This window comes from Aethalodelphis obliquidens, unplaced genomic scaffold (genome assembly GCF_003676395.1).
Source record: "Aethalodelphis obliquidens isolate GAN/ISIS:26980383/991018 unplaced genomic scaffold, ASM367639v1 scaffold27, whole genome shotgun sequence".
NCBI classification, from domain to species: Eukaryota; Metazoa; Chordata; class Mammalia; order Artiodactyla; family Delphinidae; genus Aethalodelphis; species Aethalodelphis obliquidens.
Genome location: NW_020837971.1, coordinates 9,192,747 through 9,216,716, shown reverse-complemented (window position 1 = coordinate 9,216,716; position 23,970 = coordinate 9,192,747). Strand labels below are relative to the sequence as shown.

Genomic DNA, 23,970 nt, shown 5'->3' with positions numbered 1-23,970 from the left:
AGTCTGAAAAGAAGGTTTCAGGTCCCATCTTTGGAGAAAAGGGATGTCAGTGCCCCTGCCTCTGCCTGTATACATGTCCAGGAAAGGCCCCGGCTCCGCCAGCTTCTCTGCAGTTGTCGTGATTGACTTAGGGCAGCTTCCCCATGTGGAGGTCCTACAGAGTCCCTTCCTAGAGGGGAGTGAGTCAATACAGAGTCGTCTTTATTCTAGTAACCCAGTTCTAGGCACTTTATTTGCTACCTGCAAAAACTTGTGAAGACATCTGTCTCTTCTCTAAAATTAGTCCTGAGCAGTTGCTGGGGCAGGGCCCATTCTCGTGAACCCTGCCGTCTGTGCTGTGTGCTGTGACAAGGAAAAGGCGGCGTCCAGTGGTCGTGTACGTAATTGACCTGGGCTCTTGTTCATGGGTCTCCTCCCTAAAGGTTCCGAGTCACATCAGCACCAGCGCAGTGGCAGTCAGTAGGAGATTGGCTAAATAAAACATGCCACATTCATAGGATCAAATATATGCAGCCGTTAACAAGTTATGTTGTTAGTTAATATCTAAGAATATGAAAAATACTTCCTAATGCATCACGAAATGAAAAAGGCTACTGAACAGTATATATGGTATAGATCCCTACTATTTTTAAAATAATAGCATGTGTGTTTGGAGAGGAAAAATCAAGGCTAAACATCAAAATGTTACCTTGGGAGAGTAGCATTGTTACTAGTGATTTTTCCTTTAGAGGTTTCCTATATTATTCAAACTTTTTGCTTTGGTTGTTTTATATTTGTAGTTAGAAAAGTCAACAGATATATTTAACAATCCCTCTTGCAGTGTTTCATCCATTTAAAAATAACAAGGGAGCCTAAAAATAATATAAAATATACTAAAACGTCATACAGTAAGGGTCGGGGGGCGAGAAAAACAGGCAGCCAAACTACCAAAAGCCCAGCAGATTTAGAGGCAGGGGCTGCAGGAGGGGGCAGCAGGCCCAGTGCAAGGGAGGGTGACGGTGCCAGGCAGGGCGTCTCCAGCCCAGACCCCGGTGCAGCCTCCCCTCCCCCCTCCCCAGACACCCTGGCTTTGGCAGGCGCACCCTCCCCTCATCAGGCAGCCATCTGCCACAGGGCACTTCTCTTGGACGTAATGTCAGTGAACTCTTTAATTAGGCTGGCAAGCCTCTTCCAGGCATTTACCTTTTACTGTCTACATGAGAATTTCCCAGGCAGCGGGAATCTTTTCCCCCGGAGCGAATGCTGCCTCAGAAAGCTGCCGACATTAGGGACTTGCCCCTGGGTGGTTTGTACACAAGACACACGAGGCGCTGTCCCTGTCCACCCCTCCGCAGCATGACGGTGTCCCCCAAGAGGTGTCCGTGAGGGAGGTTACCTTTGCTCCACCTGGCCAGGGGCCTGTCAGTGCAGATCGTTGTGAGACAAAGGACAGAAAGAGCCACAGGCCTCTCACCGCCCGGGACACAGACCCTGCCTTCAGGCAGGCCTGCTCCCAGGGAACAGCCTGCTCTGCTGGAAGCTTCCTTGGGTTTAGTGGAAGAGCCTTGAGAGCTGCCAGGAGATAAGGGGTGTTCTGATGGATCTCTTAGCATGAGGGGCCCGGAGAAGGAAGAGCATTAGTAACTCTAGAGTGTAGTGTTCACGTCAACAGTTTTCAGTTGGAGGCGTGGTGAAGGTTCCCGTGTCTGCAGTTACTTCCGTGATCATCTGCCACTTGAGGTTCCGCGCAGGTCCCTGCCTGCGGGTCTGCAGACCTGACGGTGGCCGTCTCTGCAGCCTCCGTGACGAGCACTTCCAGCCCCAGATGTGTTCTGTTCCTTCTTTCTACTCAGTCCATCCTCTGCAATCACGATTTCCCCAAGGTTTCTGGATTCTTAATTCCAAGTTTCTGACGTCAGCGTTGAAGACAGAAGGCAGCCACGTCTGGGGTTTGCTTCGCTTTGCTGCCTGTCAATCCTTCGGCAGTGCTAGGAGCAGCCGGGTAAATGTGGAGGACTGGATAGTTCATTTGTTGTCGTTTTTATTCTAACAGTCATTGTTTGATTATTATATGCTAAGCCTGTGCTGAGTGAGCGTTGTCCTGGTACTTTCTCCTTCCACCCTCACCACAATAGATGAGAGTTAGGGACAACTCCCAGGCAGCAGTCAAGGCTGAGGGGTGTAAGCTTTGGGGGCTGCACATGTGAGAACTGTGTGTGAGCCGCAGGGCTGCATTTCAGACCCAGGACTGCCTGTGCTCGCAACCACCGAGCCCTGCGTCTTATCCCAGAAGTCTGTGCTTGTTTGCACTCCAGAGGGTCCTAGAGCAATATGTGCACACTTATATGATTCATCCAGGAGAAGTCAGAGAGTGTTAAAGAGAATCTAAACTCCCCACTTTGGCGGTGACCTCCTGCTCTGAAATGCCACATCTCCCATCTTCTGCTGCAGACAGCCTTCCGGGAGATGCTGCAGGAAGCTTGAACCAAATGTGGGCTTTTATTCTCAGAGAACGCCTGCTTGAAACCCCTGCCTCCTTTCTGTCCTGGTCCCCTGGGACTGACAGCCTTAGACTCCGAGACAGGAACCTGGGGGGCCTCTCACCTCTCTGCTCTGAGCCCTGACTCACCCCCCAGTCATCAGCCTCCTGCTCCGTTCTCTCCTGGGACCCACACAGTCCTTCCTGCCACCATATCTGGGCCTCTTCCCATCTCTCCGAAGCCCTCACTATGTCCAGTGCAGGGAGGAGTCCCGTGTCCTCCCCTCCTGCCCCACTCATTTCTCTGCTGATTCCGCGTCTCAGTGCACATTCTCAGTGGTCTGGGCTGCCCTCACCAAAAGGGGCTTTGCGGTGCGGGTGGCGGCAGGCAGCCCAGGAACCCCGGATGCTGGCTGTGGACGCGGGACAGCAGGACTCGAGTCTTGCTCCACTCCGTAATTGGCCTTAACAGAAGACTGACAGCTACACAGCTCTGGATCACTTAAATGTGGAGATCTACTAGAAGTACAGTTTTTTTCTAATGGGATCTAATACTTGATTAATTAAGACTACCAGCTGGGGACTTCCCTGGTGGCACGGTGGTTAAGAATCCGCCTGCTAATGCAGGGGACACGGGTTCGAGCCCTGGTCCGGGAAGATCCCACATGCCACGGAGCAATTAAGCCCATGCGCCACAGCTACTGAGGCTGCGCTTAGAGCCCGCGAGCCACAGCTACTGAAGCCTGCGCGCCTAGAGCCCGTGCTCTGCAACAAGAGAAGCCCCCGCGATGAGAAGCCTGCAAACTGCAATGAAGAGTAGCCCCTGCTCGCCGCAACTAGAGAAAACCCGGGCATAGCAACAAAGACCCAACGCAGCCAAAAGTAAATAAATTAATTAAATAAATTAAAAAAGAAATACCAGCTGCCTGTAAAGTTTAACCTTGAAAAACACTGCTACTTAGAGTATTTTTCTCTAAGAGTGATTTTGTGGCATTTGGGGTATCTGTGTTTTATAACACCTTAATGAATTTCCTTTTGTTCCTTTTATCACCTCAGATGGTGATGTATTTTTTGAACTTGCCGGTATTTCAGATTCCACCTGGAATCAGGGAGAAGGGAGGTTCTCATTCTGTGTTCTTTCAGCTTCTTAAAACAAGCACCGGAAACAAAATGTCTGCATTCAGTGTTTACAGGTAATTATGTCAGTGATGCATAATACGAAATCAAATCCAGTTGTGCTTTCCGTGGCTTTTTTGGCAGTCCTGTTAGTGGCTAGAGTGGAAGATTTGGTCTTGGCAGAAAAATTACAGCTGTGACTCAGAGCTCCAAAGGGACAAGTGATTGACCAGAAGATGCTGTTTCAAAGTGAGCTGGTTTCTATCAGGCCTGCCCTGTACAGGTGTTGCAGTCAGCAGCCTCGTGTGTGGCTCGGCTGGGCTGCCGGCCGTGGCACGTTACCGATCGTTCCTCCCTCACCGTCTCCCTCCCTCTCCCTTTCTCATCCTTCTTCCCTTCCTGCCCTTGGATTGTTTGCAGTTTGCATCAAGAATATAGAAGGAAAACAAAGAAAAACACAAATATTCAAACCATAAAACTAATTTAATTGTGGTAGATAAGTTTCAAATTTGACTTTAAACTTCCTGAAGCCAAAGATAAAAGAGGAACAGAATCACCTATGTAATTCTCACTTTCGGGAGGAAGGAAGTATATCAATTCTTAGGAAAAAGTTCATTGTTTCTTAGTACTTAATTCTAAAGCATTTGTACGTGGGACCTCATATAGGGAGCACTGAGAGAGAGTGGGGACCAAAATTCTTGGTCATCTTTTTGTCATAGAGGCAGAAAGGATTCCATGTGGCTGCCCTTCAGTAAGTGGAGGACTGTCATACAGGACTGGCCTCTGCCCCCCGGGTCTCCTCATGTCATGAGCTAGGGTTCAGGATGAATCCTACCATGTCACATGCTGTAGGCAAAGATTGGGCTTTACTGGGGCAGGGGAGGACTCTCACCAGACCAGGGGCAGCCGGGAGAGAAGTGAAGGCATAAGCTCCCCTGTCTGCCCACATCCTCAGGGTGGCCTCTCAGGAGCGCCAGCAGGATGAGCCCGTGACCCAGTGGAGGAGCCGCCTCCCCCCTGGCTCTTTGCCCTGTTACAGCTCAAACACGCGCTTGGCCCCAGGCTGGCTTTGAGTCTGGGAATGTCAGCTGCTCAGCACCCGGTGACCTTGGGCTGTGAGATGTTTCAGCTTCCTCTGCTGGGACAAGGGTTCTCCAGGCTACGGGAAGTGGAGCTGGGGCACAGTTTCCTCCCCTCCCACCCAGAGTCAGCTTCCAGAGGCCTCTGAGACCGTAGTGCTCATCGCCGCCCCCCACCCCCCGAAGAACTTCAGGTCATGCCGGGTGAAAATAATTCCAAGAGAGACTGTGATGATATGGTTCAATTATGTGGGTGACTGGAGGTCCTTGACCCATGGAGAGAATTTGGGGATAGCTAAAGAGATAATAACTGCATGGCCTTCAAACGGTGTCCTGGAAACATTACTTTGCTCAGGTTACCATATAGGAGTTGTTAACAGTTTGAAGTTGTACTTTCTCCAGGGGTCTTTTTTTCTCTCTGAGAATAAGTCTATCTGTTCTAAAAACGTGATGAGTAGTTGCTACAGTTGATATCCTAAAAGAGGCTGCCTGACAAAATGAAGAGCCAGGCTGCACAGGTTTGAGTCTGTGTTCTGCCCTTTCCTAGCTTTTACTTGATTTCTCTTCCTCTCAGTTTACCTGTCTGTAAAATGGGGATGTAACCGTGCCTACCTCATAGGGTCGTTTGGAGGAATAAATGAGTTCACGTTTCTAAAGCTTTAAATAAGTGTTCTGTGTGGTAGCCGTTGCTGCTGCTGTTAAAACTAGGAGCTTTGCCTAGATGGAGACAGGGTCTTCGACACACAGAGAAGGACTTAGACAGGGATGCCTCCAGGAAAACCAGAATTCCCTCAGCAACGTTTTCATACCCGAGTAGGTGCTGGACTCATTGCCTAAGGCTCTGCAGCGTGGAGCTCTGTGAGCTGACTGCCCTTGGAAGTGTTCAAGGCAAGTGTACCACCCACAGCTGTGGGAAGACCCTAGCCCTGCTCCCACGGAGGACCTGGTTCAGAGCTTTGTGGAAGTCTGGAGACAGGCAACACAGATGAACTAAAAAGTTTCCACAGTAGTTAAAGACAATAAATTATAGAATAATGTTGTTTTACAAAACAGTTGAAATTAGAAAAATCCCTACCAGGGATAAATTTTATAGAATAGCTACTATAAAGACATTTTTCCAATATATTCTGGATCCAACCAGAACCACCTATCTTTTGAGAGCACTGCTGACTCTTGAGTGTATCATCAGTGTGGTGAAGAAGCTTGTGTCTCTGGTTCGTCCAGGCCTTCAGCTGTAGATTGGAGTAAATTAGGTGGGGTGAAGAAAGAGCCCAGGTACAGAGCTATTTTACATACTTCAGAATCGCTGCTGAGTCAGGAGATGTTGCTGCCATCTTTCCTCTTGAGATTCAGCCTCTACAGCTTGGCCTCTAATTAACTCTTATCCATCAGAGCCCAAAGCCACGGAAGAGTCAGTAAAAGTTTCAAATTATTTTTGCCAGCCTTTGACAAGGGGGTAGGTGGTTGGGTAACGGGATAGATTTTCCTGCAGGCTCCTGTAAGATGCAGGGGTACCCCGGACATATTACGGGTTCGGTTCCAGACCACTGCCGTAAAGCAACTGTCACAGTAAAGCCAGCCACACAGATTGTTTTGTTTCCCAGTGCATATAAAAGTTACGTTTATACTATAGTTTATTAAGTATGTAGTAGCATTGTGTCTAAAAAAATTGTACGTATCTTAATTAAAAATACTTTATTGCTAAAAATGCTAACCATCATCTAACAATTCAGTGTTGCCATAAACCTTCAGTTTGGTAAAAAACACCAAATCTGTGAAGCACAGTAAAATGAGGGAGGCCCTTCGTGGATGGTGACGCCCTGACACACAGTGTGTCAGGAGGGAGGGATGGTCAGTGAGGTAATAACTTTGTATATACAAGGACGTAATTGCCCTTTGAAAAGTTGTATACAAAACTGAATTTTGAATTTATTGAAATTTTGAATTTATCCACATTAGATTATAGCCCAAGGAAGGATTTTATATAAAATAAAAACTGAAAATTTTGACCAAACCTATTAGTTACAACTACTTGACAGCTTCAGCTAAGTGCTTTGATTTTAGCCTGTTCATCAGATGAGCTCTAAGAGGGGATTTTGCTGAGTCACCCTGAAGTAAAGTCAGACCCAAAGGCAGTGAGCTGGGGGTCAAGGAAGGAGCTGAAGGGCAGGTCCACCTGCCAGAGTGTGGGGTGGGTGTGTGTGTCTCCCGGCTAAACGGGGTTAAGAAATGGTTAGGAATTAGCCAGTGTAGGAAGACTGCTGTTACTCATTCTTCCACTGCGTATTATGCTATTACGCTACTGTGCGGTTATATTCTGCTAGTATGCTGTTGTGATTCTTCTACCAAGTCACCTCTTTCTGTATCGAATAGCATTACATAACTTCTGCGTTTCCCTCTTTTAGACCACTGCTCTTCCAGACAAGTGAACACGTGGCCAGTAGCCCTGCACTGGGGGACATTATTCCATTCAGCATCATTATCCAGTTTTTGTTCACAAGAGCACCCCCTGAGCTGAGATCCCCCTTCCAGGTAAGGAAGTGAAGAATGTGCCGCTGCCGCCCCCCTCCCCCCAACTGAAGGTGCCCGACCTTCTCCTGCCTTACGTAATCACGGATTCCTGTCCTGGCAGCAAATGCCTAAGGAAGGAAGAAAGAGTCCCACTGCCCAGCCCCTACTTTCTCAGCAGTGTAAAAATTGCCTGCTGCATCTAGAATTAGCCCTTTAAATAATAGTGACACAAGTAATTAATGTTCGTAAAGCTTTTTTTTTTTTTTGTGGTACGTGGGCCTCTCACTGCTGTGGCCTCTCCCGTTGCGGAGCACAGGCTCCGGACGCGCAGGCTCAGCAGCCATGGCTCACGGGCCCAGCCGCTCCGCGGCATGTGGGATCTTCCCGGACCGGGGCACGAACCCGCGTTCCCTGCATCGGCAGGCGGGCTCCCAACCACTGCGCCACCAGGGAAGCCCCATAAAGCTTTTTTGACGGAGGCTCCATTTACTTTTCTGACCTACCTTCAATTGGCAAACCCAAAAGGCTCTTTGGGAGTCAGGAAGGTGCCCCAGGGGCTGTGCCGCCTGCCATCGGGCAGGTGTCTGGCGTCATTTGACCCCGGGAATCCCTGCGATCCTCTCTGAACCCGCACGTGCTGTCGCAGGATGGGATTCACCCTCTCTCCTCTGATTGTGTTTCCACCCTGCAGAGGGCCGAGTGGTCCCACGCACGCTTCTCCCAGTGGCTGGATGACCATCCCTCTGAAAAGGACAGGCTCCTCCTCATCAGGTAGAGCTGTGCGCTGCAGGGGCACCGCCCAGGGCGTGAGGGATGTAGGGGAGGAGGAAGGAGAGGGCCCCGGCGGGCGTGTGCACGTTGTGCTCCCCCGGGGCAGGCGCCTCACCTGCTGGAGTGCTGCCGGGGCGCATCGCTGGGGGGCATGTCAGGTTTTGCTTTCCGTGTCCTCCACATCCCCTCTTGTGCTGTCCCGTGCCTGATGCAACCCTAAGAACCACGCGCTTCTGTTTTGAAAACCAACCTCAACTATGAAGCGACTCCTTGCCTTGGCTCCATTTTCTGCTTCATTTCCACGTGCGGCAGTTACTGAAGTCGTGGAATGCAGATGGGAGTAAACGTGATACTGTTATTAGTAGAAAACAAGGACACCCAGCAGCCTAGTGCCTCTCAGGTGTGTTTATGCATGTGTGCGCACACATGCAGACACACCCACCACCCCCCGTACACCCCCGCCATGCCCAGGGTGGGATGCTTGCACTGTCCCGTACGGCTTACTAAGCATCTCTCTTCCATCAGCACTCTCCTTTGAAATTTCCCTCACCAGAATCTCCAGAGACCTCTTAGCCACCAAATGCAGATGTTTCTGTTCTCACTTTATCACTCTGCAGCTTTAGCTAGAAGTGACCACCACTTCCTTCTTGAAACTGCTCATCAGCTGACCGATTCCACTTATTTTTATTGATACTCACCATGTGCCAGGCCCTGAGGACACAAAGCAAACCAAGACAGGCCCTGCCTTCTTGGATCTTCCATGGCACCTCCGTCATCTGTTTCTCTTCTCATCTCTGTGGCCATATTTTCCCTCAGTCTCGTTTGCTGAACTGTCTTCTTCTGTCCACCCCTTAAAGGCCATCATTTCTCACAGTGTGTTCCTGGCTCTTTTCCCTTCACATTCGATCTGTACTTTGGTTCCCAGGTGAGTTCACCCAGACCCATGACTCTAGTGACCTCTTCTGTCCTGTGGCTCCGGGTCTGTGGTTCATCTTGGTTGCCCAGGGCCTCAGGCCAGCGAACTTGCTGTCACATGTCATCACTCAAAGCCCCACAGAAATCTCAACCCCAAAATGCTGAAAGTAAATCATCTTTCCTTTCAAACCTGCTCATTCTCTTAGACTCACTGTCTTTTTTTTTTTTTGTAAACTTTTTATTTTATATTGGAGTATAGCCAATTAACAATGTTGTGATAGTTTCAGGTGCACAGTAAAGGGACTCAGCCATACGTAGACATGTATCCATTCTCCCCCAGGGCTCCCCTCCCATCCAGGCTGCCATATAACATTGAGCAGAGTTCCCTGTGCTATATAGTAGGTCCTTGTTGGTTATCTGTTTTGAATATAGCAGTGTGTACATGTCGATCCCAAACTCCCTGAATATCCCCCCATCCTTCCCCTGCCAGCCCCGTAACCATAAGTTCATTCTCTGAGTCTGTGAGTCTGCTTCTGTTCTGTAAATAAGTTCATTTGTATCATTTTTTTTTAGATTCCGCATATAAGGGATGTCATACGATATTTCTCTTTCTCTGTCTGATTTACTTCACTCAGTATGACAATCTCTGGGTCCATCCATGTTGTTGTAAATTGCATTATTTCATTCTTTTTAATGGCTGAGTAATATTCCATTGTATATATGTACCACATCTTATTTATCCATTCCTCTGTTGATGCAGACTCCCTGTCTTGGTTGGGGTGTCACTGTCACCTATATCTAGCCAAGCTAGAAAACCTTTAAGCCATCATTCAACTCCTCTGTCACCCTCCTTCTCCAAAGCCAGGCAGTTGTACCTCTTAAATCACTTTGGAAGCCATTCTCGACTCTTCCAAGGGACCCTAATGCTCTTAGCCTGGGGACCAGGGCACCAAACCAGCCTTTGCTTGAGTCTAAGAGCAGGGGATGAGTTGGGTTCTCCAGAGCCAGCCTGGGGCTCGTGTGCTGAAGTGGTTCTCGGCTGTGTTTGCACCCAAGAGTCACTTACAGAACTTTGAAAAATCCACGTGTCAAGGCCACACCCTGACTGCCTCGGAATCTCCCTGGGAGCCAGCATTGGGATTTCCTAAAGTGGCCCGCGGCTCCCCGCAGCGCAGCTGGGGCTTCACAGCACAGTCGCCAAGTGCGAGCCCACCCCACTCCACTCCCCCTGCCGCCGAGGAAGGAAGCTGTGGGGGTCGTGGAGGAAGCCTCAGCCCGCCAGATCCGGGAGCGGCGCCGAGTCCTCAAGTGTGGCGACCGGCGCCCAGGGGGAGCGCCCGGCCCTGCCAGTGGATAAAGAGGAGGGTGGCCCGTGCCCCTGCTCTTATTCCGTGCTGGCCGCTTGTCCTCTCAGCTCTGAGTATCTGAGCGAGGAGTGGGGTGGGACGCGTGGTGAAGCTGTCACCGTCAGTGCGGCGTCTGGTTAAACGGCCCTCAGAAGAGGCCCCAGGTGTGGACGGGGGACTCCGCCGGGGCTGGTGTGGGGCTTTGCGGTGCCCTCCCCGAGTCCCGTTGACCCGCCAGCTGCAGCCCACTGGCTAGTACAGGAGTGCGCAGGGCTCAGTTGATGGAACAGGGCGCACCTTTGTCCTCTACCAAGTTGGACTGAGCTCATCTACAACAGTTGTCCTGCTGTGGGCACATCACAAATCTGCTTCCTTTTGCTTCTTTTTAAAAATGTCTCCCGAGTGATTTCATCGGCAGTGCTGTTGCTGAGCCTATATTTAGCAACTGAAAACCATGCTCAGAAATGCTGTCAAGCTTTTTGAATCAGGCCTGCGCATCACGCCACGCATGGCTGATACCAGAGCCTTCGGTCCTGAGCAGGGAATGAAGCCCTCCTCGGGGGCTCCAAACCCTGTGCTCCTGCTCCGGCCCAGGCTGCTAACAAAGCAGGAAGCTCTGTCCTAGAGAACGTCCTTTCTTACCTGTTACTGCAAAACTGATTTCATCCCTGCATACTGAAGCACCACTGGATGAATTTCTTGCCCCTATAGATAAACCTAGGGTGAGTATTGCCCTTTAAATGTCAGTAAATTTGTTTTAGCTTTGGGGGCAAACCTTGTAGACTCATCTCCTCCCGGCGCAGTGTGTTAAGTCGTCAGAAGTAGGGCAGATCGAGGGTATAGCAGCTACTGCTGCGGAACAAACGGCAAGTAATGACCTCTCTTCTGCCTTCCTTTCTGCTTCCTTTGACACCAGACATTTCTCTAGAGCTTGAATGGATCCTAGTCAAGTTAATTTTAAAAGTGGAGTCATCAGTGACTCCTGGGGCCGAGTGGGGAAGATGGTACCTCCCGGCCCCTGCCAGGCAGGCATGTGCGCCCTTGGGGGCGGGGTGGCAGCCTGGGGAACTCCTGGGGGTCTGCAGGTATTGACTACGTTCTCAGCAAAGATGAAGACTGAGGTTGTGATGGAAAGATTTCTCAAGTTCTGCACAAGAAGTAGGATTGGCAGCATACATACCGACTCTTGATATTGGCAGTAGGACAGCAACTCTTCTGACTGTGGCCTCTTCTCCTTTGTTTTTCCTGAGTCTCAGTAGGGGAACACCTTTATGGTGTCACAACTATATACAGACTTTATTTGCTTATTGGTACTTTTCACCTGTACAATCGTCACACAGTTCTCAGTGCCCCGTGCATCCTTGGACCCCTTGCCCTCCTCCGGGCATCCAGGGCCCACGGGCTGGGAACCATTCCCTCAGCTGCTCCACTTCTGCAGAACCCCAGGATCCCTGTTGTTGGAGGTGGGGGTTTGGTCTCCACATAGGAACATCTTTCAGGTGTTCCTATGGTGTGAGATCCCTTCCAGTTCTGGGAACTGGGTGCCTGAGGTGAGACACAGGGGAGGATGGAGTCAGGGGAAGGCCTGCGAAGGCACATGGTAGTTTTTTAAGTCATTTAGGTATCTCTGTACTAGGTCCTGCCTGACAAAAATCAATTTTGTGTGTTCCATAAAATCCTCCACTTGGTTAGTTTATATCACATTGGGCAGTGTTGCCATGTTACCACAAACCCTCCCCTTTGCTAAAAATTGTTTGCACAATTCCTATACTAATTTCTTTTTTCAATAAGGGTAACTTTAATAATCTTCCTATTTTGGATACAAACCAGAGTTGAGACTCTTACATAACGCTTGGCCCGACTTCCAAGAAAGCTGATGTTTTGCTCAAGCAAATGAAGTAATAATTGCTTGAAAATCTTGCTCTGATTTTACGTGGGAGGGCAGCTTTAATCTTTTTTCTCTCCGTAGTTCTGATGGTGTTTTTGATGAAAACCAAAAACACTAACCAAACTCATTTCTGAACTTGCTTCCACATATTGTCTAGTTTTATGTAATATCTTATCCTTCTGAAAGCAGATAAAACTAAGTGGATTTTTGTCCATTGATTAGATAAAAATGACTCTAACCCATTCATTGCAGAATTACAGTTTCTGTGAATTTCAGTGCATTAATTTCTTAGACTGATACATATACACCATTGTCTCAAAGACAGTTGGAGCCCTTGGGGGTTTCTCTACCTTGTGTGAATCTGGAGGGACTACATGTTGGGAGTGGGGCGTTTGCCCAGGATGCCATAGCAACTTAAATAGCATTACTAAAAGAAACAAGTTTTTTCACAGAGAAACAGCTTCATCTAAGGCTCAGCCCTGACATGAATAAGGCATCTCACAGGACATTGTTCTTTAAGGGCATTAAATTCCATTTTGCTTGCCTGTACTTTTGAGGATCCCTGCACTCATGCTTCTCTTTTATTTCCTTTCTTCATTGCTTTTGTCTTTTTCATTACAGTTCTCTGTCTTCCTGTATCTAATTCACTTTTTTAATTCGTTCACCCTGCATTTGGCAAGCACTTAGGTCCTGGGGCTACATAAATGCAGAAAACAGCCCCAAGCCTCAGAGTTGTTACATATTAAGAGGGAAACTAACCAACACACAGATCCTTTCACGGCAATGTGGTCATGCGTGGTAGAAGCGTAAACATCTTGCTCCTTACATGGAGAATCTGAGGCCATCAGAAGCGCGGTGGGGAAAACCGTATTTGAGTGCTTCATAGGTTCATAGATGTACTTGGAAGAGAGCCAGGTTCTTCACAGTACGATCCTTTAACTCTCAAAACTAAATCATGTAGGTATTCTTCCCACTTTGCAGATGAGCAAATAGGCTCAAAATGTAGCCCAGATCACACAGCTAGTTCGGTGCGGGGCCGGGGGGTGGGGGGGGGCGGCGCAGAGCCTGATGTCCCAGTGGTGCTTCTTAACTAAGAGCCTGCCAGGCCCCCGCAGAGCTGGTTTCTAGTTTGATTACTTTAGCATGAGTAGTAAAGTATTACTTCACTTGAAGCCAGCCTTCAGGGATCCGTCCCCAGATGCTGGGGTCTGGCTAAGCCACGCTCTTGGTGCAGAAGTCCCAGACCTTTCCACTTGATGTGACTCCACGGTGGATTCAGCTTTGTGCTGCCTCGAGTTAGGAAAGGCTTTATCAAAAACAAGGCATTTGGGCTGGTCCTGTGTAAAAGCTCTACGAGGAAGAAAGCGGGGAGGGGCGTTCCAAAGATAAGGACGGTCAATGAAGAAGCTATGTCTTGCTAATAATGAGACAAGCCAGTGTGGTCGAGGGAAACAGGCCCTTTTTGGAGCCCGACCTTGTTAGGCAGAGACATCTTTCTTTCAGAGTGGCATTTGCACGAGCATCCAGGTCTCTCAGGGTTGGGCTGAGAGTCACCAGTGAGCTGGATGGAGCTGTTCTGCCTGTGTCGGTAACGTGAACAACGGAAACTAATGATTTGAGGGTCTTTTTAGGGCACAGCAAACGGTTTGGAACCCAGCAGTTGCACAGTGTTGGGCGAGGTTGTTGATGAAGCTGGTGTTCGGTGGGGTTGTGAGTGGAGACACTGCCCCGATGGCGAGAGGGCATGGCAGGTCACGGACCTCAGGTGGCCGTCTCTGGCTGTAGCGTGGCAGGTCCTCTAGTGCAGGGCTGATGGCACCAGGGTGACCACCACCTACGAGGCTACAGCAGCAATTAGGGCACTAGATGGCAGGGTTGAGACTGAAGCTGAAGGGGAGAGGAGGGACCGGATGTGGTAACGTGGGGTAAGTTAAAAGTGGTGGTCAGGTGTAGGACTAAAAGAATTTTAGATACAGACCTTGGGGAGATGATGGTGTCCTTTGCTGAAATAGGGGAAGGGGCAGAACGCTACCCTTCGCCTGGGTTTTTTTTATTCTAGGTTTGTTTTTTCCTTTTCCTTTGATATTTTTTAGACCAGGTTTAGGTTCACAGCAGATTTGAGAAGGCACAGATTTTTCCCTATGTCCCCTGCCCCCACTGCACAGCCGCCCCCATTATCAACACCCCTCCTCCACAGTGGCCCCATTTGTTACAGCTGGGAAGCCCACATGGACATCATGGTCACCCAGCGTCCATAGCTTACACTGGGGCTCACTCTCAGTGTTATAGGTTCCATGGGTTCGGACAGCCCTAGGTTTCTGACAGGTGAGTTTCAGGGAGACCTGGAAGGAATCAGATAAAGATGTCCAGAACACAGAGATCGGGAGGGAGGTCAGGGCTGGAAATGAGAGATTGGAGATTCAGTTGTATATGAAACCATGACAGTGGCTAGTGAGGTTGCAGGGCGCTGTGGTGTGAGCAGAGCTGGACACGCGCCTGGCAAGTATATCCCCTGCAGTGAAATGAAAATAACGGCCAAGCCTGACAGAGGATGCATATTTTCAGTGTTTGGGAGCAAATAAGAGTGAAAAATTACACATTAGATGGGACTTGAGACAGTATGTGAGCCGAGTTATGATATTAACTTACATCTTTATGGAAATGCTCTACTCTCAAGAGTGTGAAACTTCATGGCTATGACAAAAAATTGTTCTACTTGGAACTTAAATAGACCAATAATGAAAAATATGCATAAACGAACAAGCACAGGGCTGGACTTGACCTGTGGGCTGGTTTGCTGAGCCCCGGATCTAATTCATGAGAACATCATTATCATACTCTTGGCTAAATTCAGACTGCCTGCCTTCTCGTCGCCTAACAGGCCAACAGTTGGAGCCTAAGAACAATTTATCCTACTTGTGGTAACAGGAATACAAAGCCCTGCCAGTGTCAGTGTGTGCTGAGTGAGGGCCCTGCCTCCGGCAGTGCCGTGCACACTGCACAGTGCAGGGCGCCCCCTCGTGAGCTCAGCGCGTCGACACAGGCTGCGCTTGGCTCCGCAGAAGTCTCTTCAGTAGGAAAGACCACGAAAGGGAAACTGGGAATCTTAGGCGCCAGAGAGCCTCCGATTGGGTGATGAGACCACTAAGTGCAACGCAGGCTGAAAACCGTGCACAGCTCTGCACCTTAACCACAGGAACGCGACCCACAAGTGTTTGAGGGCTGGTCGACTGGGCAAAGCAGTTCCAGAAATGGGCTGCTTTTAGGTGTTGGCATCCTCCGAGCTCTTTTATTTCATTTGTATAACCTTCTGATCCTTGTTTTCTTTTGGTTTTCAGGGGTGCCCTGGAAGCTTATGTTCAATCAGTTAAAAGCAGAGAAGGCAAAGAATTTGCACCAGTTTATCCCATAATGGTTCAACTGCTTCAAAAAGCTATGTCTGCTCTTCAGTAATAATGTGAAGTATTTCTTAATGTCCATTTTGTGCTAACCTATCCAAGGTTGGCAATTTAACACATACTCTAAAGGACAGCTGCCATCTACTATTTTAAGAATGTAATTGAATTTTTTGTATTTCCTGTTGATCTTTCCTGTTTACCTCTGAAGCCCTTCTACCTTACGAAGCATAAAATGTCAAAACTGATTCATCATCACCACCTTCCAACTCTCTGGACCTGATTTTTTCCAGAAAGATACCAAACTCTTGTCTCTCCTCTCAGGCTTTTCTGTGAGGCTATCTAAAACTTCTTTCCCATCACAGAGTCCCCGCTGCTGCTTAAGGGATTCGACCAACTTCTAGTAAGTACACTGCTTCTCCCCAGCTGGCATCCTTCCTCACTGGATAAGTAGGTAGCCCAGTGGTTTCCATATTTGGCTGCATATTAGACTCACTGGTAGAAGCTTTAAAAAACCCTGATGCCCAATTTGTACCCCTTATTAACACGTATGGGGGTAGAAGCCAAGCATTAGTATTTAAAAATATATATATATCCTGAAGTGTTTCCAACATGCAACAAAGTTTGGGAACCACTGGCATATCCCAAAGCTAAGATGTAGGGCTAAATGTTGTGTAACTGTATCTTTAATAAAGATAGAGCAAGGCTGTCTTTACACTCTTGTGTGTCATTTTATTAAAAACAGACTTTCGGGGCTGTTCAACTTTGTAACAGAGATGCCAAGTTAAAAATAACTTTTACTCTACAAGATTTCTTATAAATAGTAGGTAATCTAGGTCCTTAGTTTTCTATTGCCCTTGCCCTGTCATTAACATTTTATTTTAAATTTAATGTTTAAAATCCCATAAGCCACTTCTAAAATATTTTCCATCTCCTGAACCTGTTATTCTGATGACTCATTGGTAAAGGTCAGTCAGGATCAATCAGTGGAAGTCAGAGATAAACAATTTTTTCATTTTATTTGAAATAATATACAAGAATATAGTGTGCAAAATTTAGGGGCAACATCATGAAGAAGTGTAATGAACTGAAATTCAATTTTACAGCTGTGATTCCTAACCAGAAACACCACTGGGTAAGTAACATGAAAAGCCATGATTGTAGCTCAGCGCATAAGCAGCTGTATTGCCATTGTGTTTGCTCTCACTGTAGACAGTTTGGAGGAAAGTAAAGTGCACGTGTTGCACTGCATAAGTGCAAAGTCTGCCCCCACCATAGAGATACGATGACAAATACGATATTAAGATATGTGGCTGAGGAGATACAGGACACAAAAGTTAAAAATACAATGGTGTCAACCGTTAACAGCACCATTACAGTGACTATACCCCAATGCTATTCACTAACTTTACCTTGGCCTGGGCTGTCTCCATCGAGCAAGGGGTGGGTGCTGCCACGTGGCGCGTCCACTCAGCATGCTCCGGGAGCCGTGGCAGGTGGCTCTCAGGCTGTGACACTGACACCATCCACCTGCCCCCTGTTCCGGCAACCTCTTGGCACTGGCCAGACTAGGAGCCCCCGTGTTTGGCACAGATGCTGAGCCATATGGTGGTTGCTCAAGGAAAGGCCAACTCCCGGCTTCTGCTTCACTCCATTATGTATACAATACAGATTAATAAGCAGTAAGGAGCCAATGTATAAACAGCAGTTACATATTTTTAAATTCCCCCTTTGTACAATTTAAAATAAAACATGTATACACTTCTCCTCTCTTTCTACTGTACTTTAGCACCACAGGATATCAATTTTCAAGCCTATATTACCTGATAGACATATATGAAGTTTGGAAGAAAATAAGGCAATTTGGTTTACAATGTTGATAGTTTTAGCTTACTTAATGCTCTAATGGAGAAAGCAAATCCTCACTCATATTATTAAATCAATCATTTCAAGACTCAATGCTATCAGTATCTTACGGTCACACGGATTCAGGACAAAAGGTGAGACCTTGATCTTCTTAAGTCTTTCCATCAACAGTCAATGTTTATGCAAATACAGACTTAAGAACATAAGCATCCTGGTTTAATGTTGTTGTGAGCCCTGTGGAGATAAAATTAATAACTCAGTGAATGTTTACACATAAATACACAGCAGTTCTACAAATGAAAGCTAAGATGGATAATATAATGTTAACAACCATACTATTAAAAAAAGATCACTTTCTCAAAGGTGGTGATTTTTTTAAAGTCTGATAATACCTGATGGTCCAAGCATCCAGAAAATTTATGAAAATGCTGAGACAAGAGAGATCGACTAGGATGAGCAGACAGGAAAGGGGATCCAGGCCAAGTCCTACCACATGGAATCCTAAAGAACTTCAAAAATCTAGTTCAGTCACCCTCATACTGGAATCTGACTGCTGACTGCTTCTTTATAAGAAATTCTTAAACAGATGAGAACCACATGTTACTATACAGAAATAGACAAATACAGAGAATGAATTAGAACATCCTTGGCCAGCCCTCCTGCTGCGAAGTACTGATGCTGTCCCTTTGTCTTTAAATGATATTTCAAATTGAGCTCATTCTGTTCTATCAGTCATGTGACGTTTTCTTGTAATTAATCGAAAACACTTAAAAGATGCTAGTCTAGTAATGGAAAAGTTTTAAGAATCAGGTCTATCCAATACAGCATTATTATGGTGCAAACTTGTTTACTAGCCTTCCCGGGCCTTTCTATTTCTTCTCCTTGCTGAGATTTTTAACCTAGAAATTCTGTGCAAATGTCAGAAGTCCCCACCTCCACAGCCCATCACCAATTAAGAAAAGAAAGGCTGTTGAGACATACCACCCCAAATCAGAAAATTCTTCTCCTGTGATAGTAATGAGCTAATAAGCCCCATCTTTCAACCCAACCAGAAATACTCATTTCAGAGTCTTCTACTTTAGCATCTCTAGCAAACATTCCTACTTTCCAAGCTACAAGAGTAAATGGCACTAATGACGAAAGGCAGCCTGCCTTATATGATGGTGTGCAAACATTATTTAGGTTCTGAAAGATAAGAAGGCTGAGAAACAGCATCAACGCCCATTTAAAGCTTCTAACAACCGCTCCAATACGCTAGTACAATTTTGGAGTTAAGTCAAGATCACTTTAAGCAACTACTTGTTGAAACATACTGAATTGGTTCTTTTCCTTTTCCAACAGTCAGGATTTAAACGTTTTTGTTCTTCAGCCAAAGCCTTTGCTTCTAATGTATACATTCTCCTCTCTTCATTCTTCATTTTCTTCCACCTGTCACCAAGGATCACACTTATGGCTCTGTAAAAGAAACATTTACACAGTGTTGAAAGCAAGAATTTTTCAGAAAACTCATGTCAAGTGCTGCTACTTTAGGAAGAAGTAGAAAGTTGAAAGACAAAAATCTCGTCCAACATAGAGAAGGAGAAAGGTCAAGACTACTGTACTCATTTCCAGTAAAATCTGAAGTCATGGTCCATTCATCGTAATCTTGGCAATTAAAGCCTCCTAGAATAGGGCCAATATCTAAAAGGGCTAAAAACTGGGTATTTTACACAGCTTAGATTTGAAGAAAAAAGTTAAATATTTCAACGAAATGGTTTGTTTGAATTACCATTGGGTACATCGGTCTTCCAAAGATGTTTAAGATTATTAAGGCAGACAGTGTTTAGTATCAGCAGCATATTCACCTTGTATTGAAAGGTATTCTTACTTTCTGTTTATGCCCATAACCCATCAAATAGTCACGATAAGCCTTTTTTCATTCATGCAACCGCCGTGAAAATGTGGTGGCGCTAACTATGCACACTTACCACTTACCTCCAAAGACACCACCAAATAAACCTTAGGCCACAGTTACACTTACTACTTAAGAAAACTGGATAAACTCAAAGGGGAAAAAGTCAAACTGGTAAGACCCATCATGATAGAAATTTGAAGCTGTTCCCTATTTATTAATTTGTTCCCAAAACTACTAAAATGGTCTCATCCAGAACAGGCAGACACAGACTGTTTCCCTTTTGTGAAGAGCTTAACCCTCATTAACCCTTAATTTCATGACACTCATACGAAACAGGTGGTCTGGAATGACTGCATGAAGTACGTACAAAAGATTTCACAATGGCTGACATGGAAGCTAGAAAACAGGCATCTGAGCTTTAGAACAGTCGCCACAGAAGCTCTACTTGAAAAGAACTTTAATCCAGTAAGTCGATGCAATTCAACATTGCACTGCATCTTCTTTTAGTAAAATAAAAACCAGTTTTTATAGTCTCCGAGCTAAAGGTACTATATAATGGTTGACACATTTACTAGTGAAATTGATTAAAAAGTATTCACATATGTATCAATTTCCAAGTCACAGATGTATTTGGTATAAGAAGCTTCTCTTTTTAAAATGGAAGTATTTGGGGTGGGCAAGATGGGTGAAGATGGTCAACAGGTACAAACTTCCAGTTTTAAGTGATGGAGCTGTAATGTACAGCAGGGTGAGTACAGTGAATAATCCTGTGTGGTATATTTGAAAATTGCTAAGAACATAGATCTTAAAAGTTCCTATCACAAGAAAAAAAATTCCTAACTATGTATGGTGATGGATATTAATTAGACTAGTTGTGATCATTTCTTAATATGTACAAATAGTAAATCATTATGTTGTGCACCTGAAACTAATATGTCATATGTCAATATATCTCATATATATATATATATATATATATATATATGTGTGTATATATAAAAAGATCATGAGTCATTAAAACCGGAATTCAAAGCTGAATTATTTTATGTGCATAATCATTTGACTTTTCTCAGAATATCAAGGATTAAGGGAACTAGGAAGAATGGAGAAGATAATTTTAATTCGTGGAGAACTTGGTTGGTTTGAGAGGAAGCGAGCAGTAGAGGATTCTAAGAGATGAGGTATGGGCACAAGCAAACAGTAGGAAGGACTCGCACTGTTAACTTTTATCCCTGGGCTCTAGTGAGGACCCCTCGTAGTCTTTTGACAAATCTGGCAGTCATTACAAACTGCCAATGCCTGCACATCCCATAGCATGACACAGTTGTAAAACAAGTACATCCTTGAGATCTGACACAAGAAGGTGCTAGTCTTTTCTGTAAAGATGGAACAGTCAATTGTTAGAACTGTGTCATCTAACAGGCAAGTGACATTTAATATTATTTTAGAAGGCAGATCCTTACCTCTTAGCTAACCTAATTATCTGTCTAGGTATTATAAAACAGTTACACATGACCCTAAAAATTCCACTTAAACATTTTACTTTAAAATCAACCTGGAAAACAGAATTCAATAATGAAAGCTACTGAATAACTTAACTATCCCAGCTCCTCTGAACTGCACAGAAGTGTTACTGAATTGTTATAGTCAGAATTATCACTATTTTTACCTGTTATCTTTCCCTGGATACATCTGAGTATATTCAACTCTGTATTTTTTGGCAAAAAGCATGAAGGCATTCATTGGTCTTTTGCACTTGTTAGGAGAAGTGGCACTCACAGTCCCTGAGCTGTGGGTTTTGACAGCTTTAGCATACAAGGAATTGGAAGAGAGCTGTGAGGATCCCGGGGAGCCACAGTTTTTACTGAATCCAGATCTTTCAAAGTCTTGACCTCCAGGTCCTCCACAAGACAAAGATGCACGACGCTGACGAGCCATACTACTTAACACATAGACTGCAGAGGAATCCATAGGCGTGAAGTCATAGCTGTAAATAAATACATAAATTCATTAACAGGATTTTAATTCAGTATAGTTATCTGATTTGTGAAAACAGGATTAAAAAAAAAAGACCCTTAAGATCTGATTGGAAATTTCAATGTATTTTACCTTAAATAATGTTACCAACACTACTTTAGCAACTTCACCATTGATAGTTGCTTGTAAGATGAAAGCTTATGTATGCATTTACTAAATTTATTTTTTTAATCTTAATACAAAATGTTTTTATAAAAGACTTCCAAGCCTCCCCACTTCAAAGGAATCTGTTACAATCCACATACTTTATTCATAGCAAACACCTTCTTCAGATCCCATACAACTCATTCCTACTTTAGATTCATTTTTTGACAAATTTGATAATCTAATTTGTTGACCTCTAGAAGCCTGAAACTACAAAATTAAAACAGAGTAGCAAGCATATACCAGGCCTAAGGACTAACTACTACAGAAGACAAGATGTTGGGTAAGGACAGATAGAAGTGGTTAAATGTAGCTAAAGAAACTTTAAATGCACAGTAGCCTGGGTCATCTGTTTACAATGACATGTAAATACAGTCATACATGCATTAGTCTCCCCTCAAGGCTATCCATATATTATAACATAGCCTAATAACTTAAAACCTCACATTGATCAGGAAAGGCCACATTTTGTTAGGTATGTTCAATTTATATAGGTATATAAGCTTTCCGTATCATCTCCTTTTCTCAACAAGCTTGCGTGGCGATTATCATTATCCTCTCTTTATATGAAGAAACAAGCTAAAAAAGTATTGTTCACCCAAGGCCTCACAGCTACTAGCTCTCAACCCAGATCTGTTTGTCCAGCTCCAAAGCCCCAGGTTTCCTCATAAGTACCATGGTACTCTGCACTGCTGTTGGCAAACCTCAAGGTGAATAACCATCAGATTAATTGAAAACATCATCTGAAAATTAGAAATAACGTAGACCACAGCCTAAAAATATACCTGTCAAGAGAATTCTCTTGTTCCAACTCTGTTAACTTCTACTGCTTACATTGGTAATCTCAGCAGAAAATCTTTTACTTCACCCCAACTCCTCTTTCTCTCCCTGAAACAGAGATTCTGGCAGTCCATCAACAGGTTGATAATAGCTACAGGAATAGTATCCGCCTACAGGTGAAGCAATGTGCGATTATGAATGATTCTGACATACGGAGAGCTACCTGAGTGAGGTGCACGCCATTCACTGCACACAGTAAATGACTTTTACCAATTATCAACCACACAACATCTGCTTTTTTAAAGGTATTACATGAAATAAGTGTACTTACAAGTATGACTCCAAAATCATCCAATAAATGCTTAGCAATCAGTATTATGCCAGAGAAATAATTTTTGCTATCTTAAGCCCCTCTCATATGTAATTTAGAAAAATAGCAAACTTAAGCATTTGTAAAGGAACCTGACACAAAATTATTAATTTCTACTGCAGGAAAATAATTATAATTTGAAATACTGGAAGATTTAAAAATAGGGTAGGCTAATTGCCTACTGAAATTTGAAAACTCCACCATCTAGTGGTACAAATATAACTGTCATCCATTTCCATTATGGATACAATTTAAAGTAGCTTGAAATATTCAATCACAGAATTCATATTTTTGACATGACTACAGCATTATATTACATAAAACATCGTTTTAAAAGAGCTTAATTTTTTGCTATACTGAGCATTCGCTCTCTTTGCTATCTGTTCCTAAAATGTGCCTTATTTCACCTCACTTTTTTTCTACATGCCACTCCTCGAGCTCAGGATGCCCCTTTCCACCGTCACTGTCTATTGCTCTTAAAGAAAAAGTACAATAGTATAGTGTCTATTAACTGAATCAGAAATATTAACTCACTTAACCCTCCCTTCGATATGATCCTCATTTTACAGCTTTTTTCTTTGTTTTGAAGACCATGGAAAAATTAACTTACCCCAGTTTCCGCAGCAAAGCTATCACAGAGCCTGGCTGTGAATCCAGGCAGTCCGCTGCAGAGCCGTGTTGCTAACCAGGCTACACTGCCTCCCAACCAGCACCTACACACAGTACACACGGCCTCATCCATTCCCTTCTCTAGGCTGGAAGCAAAAAGGCAGGCCTATGTCTTAACTGATCTTCAATCCCCAGTGCCAGCACGTTCTAGGCTCTCAAAATGACTGACAACTGACCGAGAGGGTAAAATAAATCACTCTGGAGAATGTAATAATATAAAATTTTAATTGGGCTCATAGCCCGTCTCTGCCACTTACTAATGGTGTGAGCTTGGGCAGGTAACCCTCTAGCCTCAGTTTACTTAGCTCTGAAATGAAGATAATATTTGCTATGCAGTGTTGCACAGCTGGCAGAACAGACTGTAGAAAACACTTAAGGCAGAGGTGAGCACACAGCAGGTCCTCAACTGGGGTATCAATTATTATTGCAGAAGTAGTCTAAATTGGTAAAGTGACTGTCCTAAACCTGCCTGATGCCTAGAAGATTGGCCTCAATACCCAATGTCTCAAATGGGCTTCTTCAACTCAAGCTCTCACCTGGAAGCTTCCTTTCTACAATAGAGCCACCTACTGTGTTTAAGAGCTCATCCATCAGTTTATTGCTGACTTCTTCTGGTCCTCAGCAAGCTAACATCTACTCCAGTGCCCTTCCTAGACCAGCATGACCCAAGAGCACCTACTGTGTGCCAGCTGGATACTGTAATTTCTAGTCCTCACAACAAGGAGTAGAGT

The 23,970-nt window shown here is 45.2% G+C and overlaps 2 protein-coding genes across 10 annotated transcripts in view; one reads left to right on the top strand and one right to left on the bottom strand.

Annotated features, from left to right (window-relative positions):
- The window catches only part of COG5 (component of oligomeric golgi complex 5), a 275,728-nt gene extending 259,534 nt beyond the window's left edge, over window positions 1–16,194 (top strand). For all 3 annotated transcript variants that reach the window (XM_027123902.1, XM_027123901.1, XM_027123903.1), the window contains exons 20-22: window positions 7,059–7,185; window positions 7,856–7,935; window positions 15,423–16,194. In XM_027123902.1, the coding sequence (XP_026979703.1) occupies window positions 7,059–7,185; window positions 7,856–7,935; window positions 15,423–15,537 (322 nt within the window). In that variant the 3' untranslated portion in view covers window positions 15,538–16,194. The remainder of the gene's footprint in view (window positions 1–7,058; window positions 7,186–7,855; window positions 7,936–15,422) is intronic.
- A 278-nt stretch (window positions 16,195–16,472) lies between these two features.
- HBP1 (HMG-box transcription factor 1) overlaps window positions 16,473–23,970 on the bottom strand; it is a 30,997-nt gene continuing 23,499 nt past the window's right edge. For 6 of the 7 annotated variants that reach the window (XM_027123905.1, XM_027123904.1, XM_027123906.1 and 3 more), the window contains 3 exons: window positions 20,909–21,226; window positions 18,659–18,800; window positions 16,473–17,579 (listed from right to left, as the gene is read on the bottom strand). In XM_027123905.1, the coding sequence (XP_026979706.1) occupies window positions 17,562–17,579; window positions 18,659–18,800; window positions 20,909–21,226 (478 nt within the window). In that variant the 3' untranslated portion in view covers window positions 16,473–17,561. Of the gene's footprint in view, window positions 17,580–18,658; window positions 18,801–20,904; window positions 21,227–23,970 lie in introns of those variants that run through there. The other variant, XM_027123911.1, reaches the window with a different exon arrangement.